A 13,504-nucleotide genomic window follows, 5' to 3' on the forward strand; every position below is an offset into this window, starting at 1 on the left:
TGGAACACAGCCACACATATTCATTTATGTATTGTCGATAAGAGCAGAGTTGAGTAGCTGTAACAGAGACCATCTGGCCCACAAAACCTAAAATATTTACTATTTTGCCCTTTATAGAAAAAGTTTGCTGACTCCTGGAATATACTAAGCTATAGACCTTAATGATGATTAACTACAATGATGAATAGGAAAAAATCTGGAGGACGGAACACCAACTGTAAACTGTTGATGGGGGTAAGAATATTATTTACACTGTTTTGTTTTGTTTTTTGTTTTTTGTTTTTTTTTTTCAGATGGAGTCTCGCTCTGTCGCCCAGGCTGGAGTGCAGTGGCACAATCTCGGCTCACTGCAACCTCTGCCTCCGGGGTTCACACCAGTCTCCTGTCTCAGCCTCCCGAGTTGCTGGGACTACAGGCGCCTGCCACCACACCCGGCTAATTTTGTATTTTTAGTAGAGACGGGGTTTCACCGTGTTAGCCAGGATGGTCTCGATCTCCTGACTTTGTGATCTACCTGCCTCAGCCTCCCAAAGTGCTGGGATTACAGGCATGAGCCACCGCGCCCGGCCCTACACTGTTTACATTTTATACTTGCAGTAATTTATTTAATTTACTTTATACTAATTTATAACTTACATATGGCAACATGCACAGATCCCACATGTATAGCCTGGTGATGGATCCACCATCCCAATCAAAATATAGAACCATTTCTAGCACCCCAGAAACCTCCAGCACCACGGATTTGTTTTTAAACTTTTTAACTTTATATAAATGGAATCACACAGTATATACTCTTTCGCGTCTGGTAAAAGTAGTTATTTATTTATTTAGAGAATGGGGTCTCATTCTGTCACCCAGGCTGAAGTGCAGTGACACGATCATAGTTCAATGGAACCTCAGACTCCTGGGTTCAAGCGATCCTCCCACCTCAGCCTCCTGAATAGCCAGGACTGTAAGCATGCACTACCATGCCTGGCTAATTTTTTTATTTTTTATTTTTGTAGAGACAGGGTCTCACTATTTTGCTTGAACTCCTGGGCTCAAGCTATCCTCCCACCTCGGCCTCCCAAAGCACCGGGATCACAGGTGTGAGCCACCACACCTGGCAAGTATTTAGTTTTAACAGTATTGTCCAGAGGCAATCACATGTTCGTTTACTCATTAAGCATTTTCTTGAGCATCTACCATGCACCAGCACTTCTCTAGGCACTGAGGAGTAAGACATAAGATGCCTGCCCCTCATAGGGTTTGCTCTCTGTGGTATATTTTTTCGTGGCTAGTCAAGGCTTCATGTCCACTACTACATAGAGGTCTGGCCTGAGCTCTTGACCCATCTGCCCGAAGGCCTGCAAGTAGACACCCTAATAATTTAAGACCTTTTAGGAATTTCAAATTATACAAAAAAGTTGGAGGACCTAAATGGTTATCCAAACCAATGGCCATTTTTCAAAGGTAGAATCAGAGACCCAGAGAAGGTGCTCACCAAAAATTTTGGGGAGATGAATCACCCAGAAAGAGGTATTGTAGCCAGAAGAAGAACCTCAGGCTCTTTCCAGACCCTGATGTCTAGAATGTTCTCCAGGTTGCAACACTGCTCTCTAACAAGAAGGCCCCTGACCTCCTGCAGAACAGGTTAGGATGGTATTTATGTTTTACTCTAGAGATGATTTTATTTTGAGGCCTTCTAGATACTCTGTGAACCAATGAGAAAGCCTGGGAGAGTGGAGTGGCAGGGGTGGAAATGACTAGAATCTCTTCTGTAAACAAAGAAGTGCAACCGTGAAAAGTAGGGGAAAGATTGCATGCACAAATCAGAAAAGAAATATCACTTGTGCTGCTAAGTTCCAGGGGAGATGAGTTCACAGAAGCCACATTTGCCAATCTGTGGAATGACCAGCATGGTGCTCAGAACACCTTCATAGAATGATGGGTCAACTGGATTTCAACTTATTTTATACCAGGGATTGCACCTCCTATAAAGAAAAAAAAACAAACCTTGGGATATGAACTGCAAATTCATCTAATTTGAGTAGATGAAACTGATATGGTCTTTTCAAATTCAGTAGCTCTTAAAAACACGCTGGGACTATAAGAGCCTAAAGACATCAGTTTCCTCAGTTCTCAGCATGTTTTCAAGATGTGCCTCTTCTTTCTAAATATGTGAGAGCCCACCATATTCTAGGAACCTGTAGTTACTAACTCACCTAATCTTCACACAGGCACAGTAGAGTGTCATTATCATTTTGCACTGAGGAAACTAAGGATCAGAAAGATTATGTAACATGCCAAAAGTCACACAGCAGGTGAAGCAGATCTTGGGTTCAAGTTTAGTTCTGTTTGACTACTCCAAACCCTGCTCTCTATTCTCTGCTGGGTATCCTCCACCTCTCCCCCACAGAATCCCTCTTTCAACTTCTCATCCCTCAAAACAATGACAGCTAGAGACCCTCCTCTTTCATCCTAAAACCCTGCTCAAAAGTTCTGAGCCCCAACCTCAACCCTTCCATTAATTTGCTGAGGTGGCTACAAGCAACCTGAGACTCTCCCATATCTTATTTTTCCATCTTTAAAATGGAGTTATTATATCAGTCCATCACGACTTTATTCTGTGTGAAGCATAAACAGATGTTATTTCAATCCTACTCCGTCTTCCTCTATTTGGGGGAAGTTTAACTGAAGAGTTTTACAAGATAGCTCACTTAACATTATGATCTGCATTCTGAAAGACTATCTGCTGGTCTACTTTACACATCTCTTTTTAAACTTCCATATGAAGGGATTGGTGAATCTGTTTGAAGATCTATAGTACAGAACAATTACTTGATAAGCGCTTATATTGCACAAAGTGGCATATTACAAGGTAGGACTAGGAAGGAGCATTACAGGAAGTTGCTAGATATGAATAGCCAGATCACCTGGAAAACATACCTGGACACTCATAGGAAGTTTGTCCTATCCTCTGTGTGAAATTGCCTGCACATTCACATAGTTAGCTGGGGTGTGGGGAAGAATGGGTTTGCTGACACCTGAATTTTGAGAGAGAATGAGGCTTGGGAATCAGATGGGGCACACAGCAGCTGGAACTGTCAATCAAAGTTTTGTTGTTACAACAGAAGTGATTGCTGTTTTTTAAATGGGTTTTCCCAGCTTAATGCAGAAACTGATCTTCATTACACTTGATGCTTCTATCCTGATAGCGAGTGAGAGACAGAAAAAGAGATTGTTCTTCAGGGACATTTACTCTGAACACTTCATTATCCTTCTTGAGGCAAGCTGGGTAGGCAGAGAATGTTCTTCCGTTGGGCAGAATTATGAGAAGCAAAGATTTGCACCTATTACAACAAACTAGAGGGAAAGAAGGTGAAATGAAAAGCCAACATTTTCATGAAGTTATGACTCCCTGTGGCACCCTGAGGAGTAATGGGTGTCTGGAGGCTGAAGGATGGAGAGGTTCCTGAATTTGGGATTTGCTTGTCTCCGGGAAAGAGGGACTGAGATCAGTGTAAACTTTCCTCAGGCTACACGCACACAACCATCCCGCTTCCTTCTGGCTCTCAGCACAAGTGGCCCAGGCACCTGTAGCAGACCCTGTATTTAAGAGGCATCCTAGCTCCTTAACAGCCTGACATGATAAATTACACCATCAGCCCCTGCACGCCTAGGAGATTAGATCCTGCCCCTAGGCAGATGAGAGCTGCTAGACTCTTCCTCCTCCTGCTGAAATTCCTCTCTATCCCTAACCTAACCTTACTTCCTCCTAGATATCTTTCAAGGGTGGGAGAGGAAGGAAAATGTGCTTAGAAACTCCTTTGCAATTTTTCTGCTGATTCTGAAACCCTAGTCCCCCAATCCCTCCAACCCCAGCACTGTATCACCAATTCTGAATACCCTAAGTTTCCAGAGTAACTCAGTTTTACTACTGGGAACTGGCTTCCCGTCTTCTCAGACCAGAAAGTGTTGAACTTTATTATTAGACCAAGAGGTTGCACAAGTGGCCTCAGTCAATATACACAACCCCCAAAAAAAGGTTATCAGTGGTATCCTCTTTTTGCAGATAAGGAAACTGAGGCTCCCAGAAGGGAAGCGTTATGCTCCTTATGCTCCTCCCCAGAAGCTTTAGGTCTGTGTGTGGTGGAAGCAAAGAAGCCCCTTTCCCTGTTCTTCTACAGGTCAGGTCCTAGCTTGCAGGTTTGGGCGCGCTTCCGCCGCCCTCCCCTCCTGCCCGTCACCAGGGGAGAAGCAGGTGAAACTCCAATAGTGCTGCAAGGCCTATGGCTTCCTACCTGGCCCAGGCCAGAGTGGGAAAAAAAACTTCTTTCCCCCAGTAGCTCTGTCGACACCTTCTGTACTAGGAGTGCAAGACTTCTGCCACTGCTGCAGTGACCTCGTCTACAGAGCTCGTCCCCGGCCCAGGGAACCACAGATGTTCTGGAACTACGAATAAACCAGAAATGAGTGGGCCGGGGGGACCCTCGTCTGCAAGTGTCCACCCAGCTGCAGGTCAAGCTTTGCTTTCACTGCCTCACCATCCTAGTGCCTCACCATTCTGCCTCACCATCCTCCCCCAAGGCGGAGGCGCCTTGACATCCGGGTTTAAACAGGAGAGTGAGGAGCCCCAGGGGTCCAGCTCCCCAGTGGCGTGGCCAGGCTGGGCGCCGGTGCAGCCCAGCTGCTGGGGGAGCTTCACTTTGGCTACTCTCTGTACCCATAAAGTAGTCTCTTTCCAAGAGTTCTCCCGGACTCCTTCACCTTCGCCTACGCTCTCTGGCGGGCAGTTCTGCAAACCCAAACCGCCAGACCAGGCCAGGGAGGTTCTGGGGCCTGGAGGTAGTAACCGAGGTAGAAATAAATGGAGACCCTCCAGGGCGCGCTCACCTCACCTAACGCTGCCTCACCTCCCCCGTGGCCTCGGCGCCCCTTCCTAAGTGGTCAGTTTCTCTTCCGCCCTGCGGGCTCTCCTGGCCCACCACCTGCGTCGGCCGGGACGCATCCAGGGTCTCTACCCTTCGCTTCCTCCTGCGTCCCCTTCTTCCACGAGCACCCCAGCTTCCTCTGGCTCTCACCTGAACCCCGAAGCGTAGTGTCTTCTCTCTGGACTAAAGCGGAACTGAGAACCGGTGGAAAAGCCCCGCGCCTAGGCTGCAAGGCACTGGCTTAACAAGTCCAAAGGTTAGGTGAAGTTTGGCTGATAAGCAGAACCAGTAAAAGAAGGTCTCTAGCCCCCCAGCGTGAGTACAATGGACCCTGGCAAAGCCCCGCTCCCGGCCCAGGTCTTCTGCTCTCCAGGTCTGCCCCTCCGGCTCTCCTTCTCTCCGGGTTTCCCCCTCCCCACCATCATTTGCATCCAGCCGAAAGCTGGGCCCTTCCCACTAATTTGCATATCTTATATGGCCTAATGGTGGCGATCATGGCAAGTTAGAAGTTTTCTGACTCTTTTCGGAGGAGCCTCCGGGACCCCAGGGAGTAGCAGGTGTCCGGAGGCTGAAGGGTGGAGGGGTTCCTGGATTTGGGGTTTGCTTGTGAAACTCCCCTCCACCCTCCTCTCTCGCACCCACCCACCCCCTCACCCCCTTCTTTTTCTGTCCTTGGAAAATGGTGTCCAAGCTCACGTCGCTCCAGCAAGAACTCCTTAGCGCCCTGCTGAGCTCCGGGGTCACCAAGGAGGTGCTGGTTCAGGCCTTGGAGGAGTTGCTGCCATCCCCGAACTTCGGGGTGAAGCTGGAGACGCTGCCCCTGTCCCCTGGCAGCGGGGCCGAGCCCGACACCAAGCCGGTCTTCCATACTCTCACCAACGGCCACGCCAAGGGCCGCTTGTCCGGCGACGAGGGGTCCGAGGACGGCGACGACTATGACACACCTCCCATCCTCAAGGAGCTGCAGGCGCTCAACACCGAGGAGGCGGCGGAGCAGCGGGCGGAGGTGGACCGGATGCTCAGGTAGGCGCAGAGCGAGGTGGAGAGGACCCACCCGAACCCCTGGAGCCCCGGCCCCGGGCCTGAGTGACACTGCGCCCGACCACACTCGCCAAGCCCGTTTCCCACCAGAGAAGTCCCCCGGGGGGCGCTCTGCTTCTCTCCCAACACCTGGACCCTTCCCAATCCCTTAGCGGGACGACCCTGCGGCCCACCCGGCTTCTTCTCCCCAGGCCCAGGCCAGCGTCCGAGACCCAAGGGCTTTTCCCCGCGGGGCTGGGGCTGGGCCGGGGAGAACTGGAGCTGTGGAGCCCTTTGCCGGGAGGTTTGCCCACGCGACTGAAGGTGCGAGTGGGTGCAGTGAAACCGCTGCGACTTCCCGGGAGCAGAGCCTCGCGCCGCTGCAAGCCCCAGGCCGCGCATTTTTCCTGCGCGCTGCCTCGGGTCTGGAAAGCCGCATGTCGGCCTCGGACACATTGACCTGCATGATGACCTGCAGTTCTTTGCCGAAGGACAGGCGGCATCCGGAGCCGGGATCTGGGAGGCGAGTTCCCTGGTGGGCACTCTTGTTAGCCGCGCCCATGCAAGGCCCGGAATTATCCGGGATCCCCAACGCGGGTTTAGATTTGCAAAGGGCATGTTCCATGTAGGGTCCGGGTGGACCCGCGCGGGGCCAAAGAAACCAAGCGCGGTGGTGTGGGGGCGAACGCGTCTCAGACCTCAGTTCGCAGAGGATCTGGTCTCAGTCTGAGAAAGGAGGGCGTTTCCAGACCTCGCTGCCCACCCCCGGCCTCTCCCCGGGAGGTCAGGCCGGCTGGCAGTGTATCCCCAGGGCCGGGATCGTTTGTGGGTCCTCCCCGACCGCCCTAGGCTTTGACAGCTGGTTACTAATTATCTAAGGAGCCGAGCGGTTCCCTGAGACAGCACGTCGCTCCCGGGCCACTCCGCTTTAGGACAGAGCCCATCGCGTTGCTTCGGACACTGAAGCGCCGCGATTTCGGGGCTGAGCCTTGGCCGCACGTCCGCAGCGGCGGTTTGGGGTGGGATATGACCTTGCATTTGAATTTGTGCTCCGAGGGCCTGGCGGTTTGCCCTCTAGCCAAAAACAATCAGGGGAACTTGTAGATTTTTTTTTCCCCCAAACACACTTTGGTGTAATTCATAGGTTTGAGGTTCTTCCCTCGTCGCTCTCCCGCCCGGAGGTGATTTCTCTCCTACCGGGAGAGAACTCCTGCAAGAGAGTTCCGCGAGGCGGAAGGTGTGAGTCGCGGAGGCTAAGAGGGGTCGAGAGAGTGGCCCCTAGGAGCGGCTGGGGCGCCAGGGCTGCCGGGGAGGTCGCTCAGGACCTGGCGGATGAACCAGGCTCCCACCGCCGGCCACCGGGGGCCACAGGGCCTAGGCCCTCCCGCCCGGCCGCAGGCGCCCGCTTTCTAGCGCGGCGCTGGAAGGACCTGGGGCGCCCCTCCGCACCCAGCCCCGCGCCGGGCTGGCCGCAGCTGAGACGAAACATAAACTGCAGCACGTGGAGTTGGGGTGTTATTAATTTATTTCTATAAATCATCAACAGAAAGATACACAAAGAGCCGTGATTAGGTTGAAAAGAGAGGCGGGTTATTCATTGGTGAAGTTGTAAACGCGGCTTAGAGGGGGGAAGGAGATCAAAACGCGGGCGCGGGGCTGCTCGCCGCTCCCAGCGCGCACCCAGCCAGGCGCCCCGTGCGGCCCCGCGGCCTCACCGCTCCGGCGCGGGACGCGGGCTCTCTGAGCGCCCGAGCCGCCCGCGGAGCCCCCGGGTCGCCGACACCCGCAGGCCCGGTCGACGGCCAGGCCCGGCCCAGGGTCCTTAGACCCCAGCCCCCCTCTTCCCTCCCCAAAGCCCCAGGCCCCAGCAGGGCAGGGAGAGGGACTGGGGAGCCGGAGACCCTCGCCGAGTTGGAGACGCGGGACAGACCTGGAAGCTTTTTTCTCCCGTCCCGAGCGGGTGCTGCCTTTCCTCCCCCGCTCCCGGGAGCGCCGGACTTGATTAAAGTAATTTTTCAAGAAATCGCTAGCGGTTCTTAGGTCACTGCACAGGGGGCTCCCGAGCCTCGGGCACACGCACTCCCTTCTTTTGCCCACCGTGTTCCCTTAAGACGAAAAGCAAAGAGAAAGAGAAGTCGCGTTTTGGAGTTCCTGGAGTTCTAGTAAACCTCCTGGAAGAGAAAGGCAGGGAAGGAAGGTCGGGACTGCGCCTTTCCCAGTCCCCGGCTCCCGGCCGGAGCTGGCTTTTCTCGCGGCCTCGAGGCAGGCGCGCCGGGGGCGTCTAGAAAGTGGGCTGCATTCTAAGAAGCCGAGGTTGGGCTCCTTAACGAACGCGCTGCGGACTGCGCTGGAGTCCAGGCTTCTCTGCTCGTGGGCAGCGAAGTCATTGTTTGAGAAGGAGCGTGCGGGACGGACCCTGCGGGCGCCGCGGCCGGCGTTTGACACCTGCGCTTGGGACACCATGGCCGCAGGCCCTCTTCTGGACCGGTGCCTTTCTCCGTGTTAGGGAACCCCTGAACCTGAGCTGTGTTTTCAAACAAAAAAAAAATAACCAGCTCTCCCGGCTCTTCCCGGTGAACACACGTGAATTCTGGGGTCAGAGAGCTGTGAAGGTATAACTGCGCCATCTTACTCCTCACTCTTTTAAGTCGGACTTAAAAGGTTTTGCCATTATTTATAAGGTTTTTGGGGGCTTTTTTTTAACCCTCCCCAATTGTTGGGCTAATTCACTGTTTCCACAGAATCATTCCCACTTAGAACAGTACCCTATTTTTCTAGGTTTCTTAGGCATACAAAATGAACACAGGTAAAGGCATTTAAACAAAAGAAAAATAGCCGAAGAATTTGCTAAAGCAATATTCACTTTTAAAATGCAATTTTTCCCCTAAGGTTCGAGGCGTCTTGTTCGTAGCCGTTGGAAGTATTTTTCCATCCTAAAAATATCTGTGGAAATATTGACCAGAAATAAACTTTTAAATGATCTGTGATGTTTACAAGGATATGTCTAAAACGTTTATTACATTATTTTCCTCTTAATGTGAATTCTCCACGTTTGAAACTGTAACTCGTTTTCTCATTTTTTGTTCTTGTTGTTACTTCCTCATATTGTGTACTTGGAAAGTACCTTTGTAAATACTTGAGAAATTCGTTCTTATATATAATTAATATAAAAAGTTTGCATTTCTCAAAAACATCTCTATCAAAGCCTGTGTTCTCACGAGTTTAATATCAAGATCTTGATAAAATAATCACAACTACCCAAATGATTATAAAATATGTTCGATTACTGGATTTTTATTCATTAAACAAAATTAATTTTATTTGACATATTAAAGGCGCCATTTAGAAATAAAATTGCTTATTATGCTGCAATGCTGTATCTATTTCAGCCTCTACACCGTTTTCTTTTTTGTTTCACCTGAAACTAGTTTTCCCTTCCGTTTTTTTTCTTGTTCTATCAAGCTAATATATATATCAACATACAGTAATGGGGTGCTGGTTTTTGTAAGTTAAATATGTACCTGCATTAAATAAATAGTAAACATGTATATATTGCTTCTTTAGTACTTTTGTTCTGTGCTGCACACTATTTTAATTTCTAGTTTTAAATTATATCTCTCTTTTCAAAGCATCTGTTCAATAAGCAAGAAAAGATATTGGCAAAGTTGAAACCATTCTAGACAAACAAAATTCAAAGGTGCTAAAACTAGCAGTTTACACACCTGTGTTTATGAGAAATGAAAAGTATAACCATGTTCTTATCCAGCATTTAAAATTTATGAGAAACATAATACAGGAAAACAAGCATCTAAAATTGTTAATGTCCGAAATTGAAGTTATTTGTCCCCATTAGCCCAGTAGATTTTGTCTGGAAGGTGGGGCTGTGGATTTTTTTTTTTTTAACTACTTGCCTCACCTCAGTGGTGTGATCCTCCCATCCCAAGGAGATACAACATTGTATTTTGGAAAACTTTTCTAAAACTCTGAAAATTATTTGCTATTTGGCTAAGACATCCTCCTTGCTTCTTAGAAGGTGAACACATACACTTCACCCCTGTTTTATAAGAAATGGAGATACCCATTCAAAAGGAAAATAATGTAGGAGAGGTTGAAGCTAAAATTGGGCAAATTCAGAAACTGATGCTATCCCTACTTCATTGTAGGATCAGTGAGTCCAGCCCCAAGCTAAAGGCATCCCCACTTTCCAGTGGGCCTCCTGCCTTTTAAATCTCCCACATTGCAGGAAAATGAAGGAAAGCAAAATAAAATGGCCAGGCGCGGTGGCTCACGTCTGTAATCCCAGCACTTTGGGAGGCCGAGGCAGATGGATCACCTAAGGTCAGGAGTGTGAGACCAGCCTGGCCAACAGGGTGAAACCCCATCTCTACTAAAAATAAAAAATTTAGCTGGGTGTGGTGCTGGGCATCTATAATCCCAGTTACTCTGGAGGCTGAGGCAGGAGAATCGCTTGAACCCAGGAGGTGGAGGTTGCAGTGAGCCAAGATGCCGTTGCACTCCAGCCTGGGTGACGAGCAAAACTCCACATCAAAAAATAAATAAATAAATAAATAAATAAATCAAATAAAACAAGAGCTTTTCTTTTTGCTTAATAAGAGAGAGTGGTGGTGGTGCTTTTTTATTCCTGAAGATGGGAAGTCCTCTTTTGCCCACTAACCTTGGAAGAAAGGAATGAGGTGTACCGTGCAGGGGCAGTCACCTTCTCCTCTGTTTAGCTTCCATTTTGGCCTCATGTCTATCCCAAAGTTGTAGCTTAGATGGGTGGAAAATTCAGAATTTTGCATACCACAGGTAGCACCCCCTAGAAAAAGGATGTTTCTCCCCAGACGTCTCCCACTAGTACCCTAACCATCTGCTTGTCTGTCTAGTGAGGACCCTTGGAGGGCTGCTAAAATGATCAAGGGCTACATGCAGCAACACAACATCCCCCAGAGGGAGGTGGTTGATGTCACCGGCCTGAACCAATCGCACCTCTCCCAGCATCTCAACAAGGGCACCCCTATGAAGACCCAGAAGCGTGCCGCCCTGTACACTTGGTACGTCAGAAAGCAACGAGAGATCCTCCGACGTAAGTGTTTTCATCCTGCCTCTGCTTCAACCTGAAGTGACCTTTGCCCTCTCACCCCATGGGCTGCCTCAGTTTCCCTTTCATCGACAAGGCCTTGTGAGCACTTGGCAGATATGAGGAAGGTGGCAAGTAGATTTGGCCTTGGTGGTTGCCGCACAATGGATTGGCTTCTGTCATGTTCTTCAGTCATAGCCCCCTTGCTACCCAGCCAGTTGCTCTGAGGAGCCTGTCAGTGTATGCAGCATACCTTAAACTTTTTGGCCCCTCCTTCCACCCCCTTCTCTTTGAAACCAAGTAGGTGACAGAGTGAAATATCTTCCCTGAGAGAAAACCCAGCATCTCCCCTTGATACGTGACCATCAGTCAATTTCCAAAGAAGACATTTCGTTGCAGTCAATAATATTGATTACTATTACTGTTAATTTCCTCCTCTCTGGAAAAAGTATCAACAATAGAATGCATTTGTATAGAGAGATATATTCAGAATTTCACCCTGTTCTTGGAGGATAGTGGGAGGGATTGAATCCTGAGGCAATTTAAGGTGTTTACCCACATTTACCAACATTGGTAGAGTGTGGGGACCTCAGCTGGTGGCCCTGCTCATGAAGAAGCTATTTCTGGCTAAGGCAGGGCACAGGAAAAGCATCTGCATTTGGAACTCTGACCCATCAATTCTTGTCATCCCCATTCCCATCCCAAAGTTTTTTTTCTGTCCCAAGATTTCTCCCACCCAATAATTCTAAAAGGTTTTTGTTTTGAAGTACGTCTAGAGAAGTTTGAACTGCCTGTGAATAACAAGAGTAGGAATGACATACTGTCTGTATTTTAGGAAAGTATTCTTTGACATTACACTTTCATTACTTTGATCCAATCCTTTTCCTGGAAAATTTGTATCGGTTTTCACTCTCCCCACACACTATCCTCTGGCTTTATCTGGGCTTCTCTGTCTTTATCAAGATGTTAATTTCCACCACTTTCTGGGTTGGGTTTTTTCCCTGTTGCTTTTAAAATGACTCTTGTCCTCTGTTACACACTGCTCTGAAGTGATTGTTTCAGTATTTATTGTCTCAATGTCCCTGGGCTGGTGAAAGGAATGGTTTTAGGTGTTCATTTCATATTGTGGTGTTTGTGCTTTTGTTGGGAGCATTACATGAATAGATTGGAAGAAGCAACATGAGAGCTATTTGCTGCTTAGAGCGAGAGACCTTTCCAAGAATGGGTTGGCCCCCCATACTTGGTGACTAGCTCTTTAAGAATTTGTGTTCCTGACATGAAGCAACTCTCTGTAGTTCCTGGAAAGCCTAAAAAAATTCTCAGGAGCCATTGTCTCCAAAGACCCAACAACCCTTGGGCCCTGCCCAATTTAAGCTTTATGCAGCATCTCCAGTCTGTGCTGCCTCTCTGTATTCAACGAGAATTTCTTCAGAAAGGAGAAGGAGGCAGGAAAGGCAGACTGGAAACTTCTCAAAAGACAGAGGTCCAGAAAGTTTCTCAAGATACTGAGGAAGGGATGTTTTACAAATACAACAGCCTCTTCAAGAGATTGTTGTTATTGTTATTTTTGTTTTATTTATTTATTTACTTAACTTTTTGAGACGGGGTCTCGCTCTGCCACCCAGACTGGAGTGCAGTGGCGTGATCTCGGCTCACTGCAAGCTCCGCCTCCCGGGTTCACGCCATTCTCCTGCTTCAGCCTCCCAAGTAGCTGGGACTGCAGGTGCCCGCCACCACACCTGGCTAATTTTTTTTTTTTTTTTTTGGTATTTTTAGTAGAGACGGGGTTTCACTATGTTGGCCAGGCTGCTCTTGATCTCCTGACCTCATGATCCGCCCACCTCAGCCTCCCAAAGTGCTGGGATTACAGGCGTGAGCCACCGCACCCAGTTGTTATTTTTGTTTTAAAGTCACACGAGACATAAAAGCTTAAGAAACATTCCTTCCTTCTGTAACTATTATACAGGCACCTACTATGTGCCAAACACTATGCTAAGCTATGGAATACATAGGTTCTTTTCTCCAGGGACTTACCTGCCATCCAGTGAAGAAGTGGAGATGTTTAAGTAAATAATGACATTCACTTTCTAAGAGCTGTTATAAAGATATACACGAGGGGCAGCAGAGGAATTGCTAAATTGCCTGGAGACATCATGGGAGGCTTCCTAGAAGAGGTGACATTCAAATCATGTCTTGAAGGATGAATGTAAGACATGCAAGCATGATATAAGAATTAGGAAGTAAGAGAAATAAAAGAGGGACACAAGTGAATGGGGTGGGGAGAAGGAGGAAGAGAGGGGAGAGAATAAAAAATGATACCTGATTACAAATTTCCTGGAAAAACTAAAAATAACAAATGGTAATATTCATGGGCCCCTCTACACACACAGAACCTCCTTGTCCAAGCAGCCCCCAAGCCTATAAAGAGGCTACTGAAGCCAACTTCTCCAAGATAATATTCATGGGCAATGAACATTTTCTTCCCCAA

The 13,504-nt window shown here is 48.6% G+C and overlaps 1 protein-coding gene across 4 annotated transcripts in view; it reads left to right on the forward strand.

The window, feature by feature from the left end:
* Positions 1 to 4,669: 4,669 nt before the first annotated feature.
* The window catches only part of HNF1B (HNF1 homeobox B), a 59,369-nt gene continuing 50,534 nt past the window's right edge, over positions 4,670 to 13,504 (forward strand). Inside the window, exons 1-2 of one of the 4 annotated variants that reach the window (XM_004041863.5) lie at positions 4,670 to 5,939; positions 10,823 to 11,022. In XM_004041863.5, the coding sequence (XP_004041911.1) occupies positions 5,596 to 5,939; positions 10,823 to 11,022 (544 nt within the window). In that variant the 5' untranslated portion in view covers positions 4,670 to 5,595. The remainder of the gene's footprint in view (positions 5,940 to 10,822; positions 11,023 to 13,504) is intronic. The other 3 variants (XM_019028568.4, XM_063706502.1, XM_004041864.5) reach the window with 3 other exon arrangements.

This window comes from Gorilla gorilla, chromosome 4, assembly GCF_029281585.2.
Source record: "Gorilla gorilla gorilla isolate KB3781 chromosome 4, NHGRI_mGorGor1-v2.1_pri, whole genome shotgun sequence".
Taxonomy (NCBI): Eukaryota; Metazoa; Chordata; class Mammalia; order Primates; family Hominidae; genus Gorilla; species Gorilla gorilla.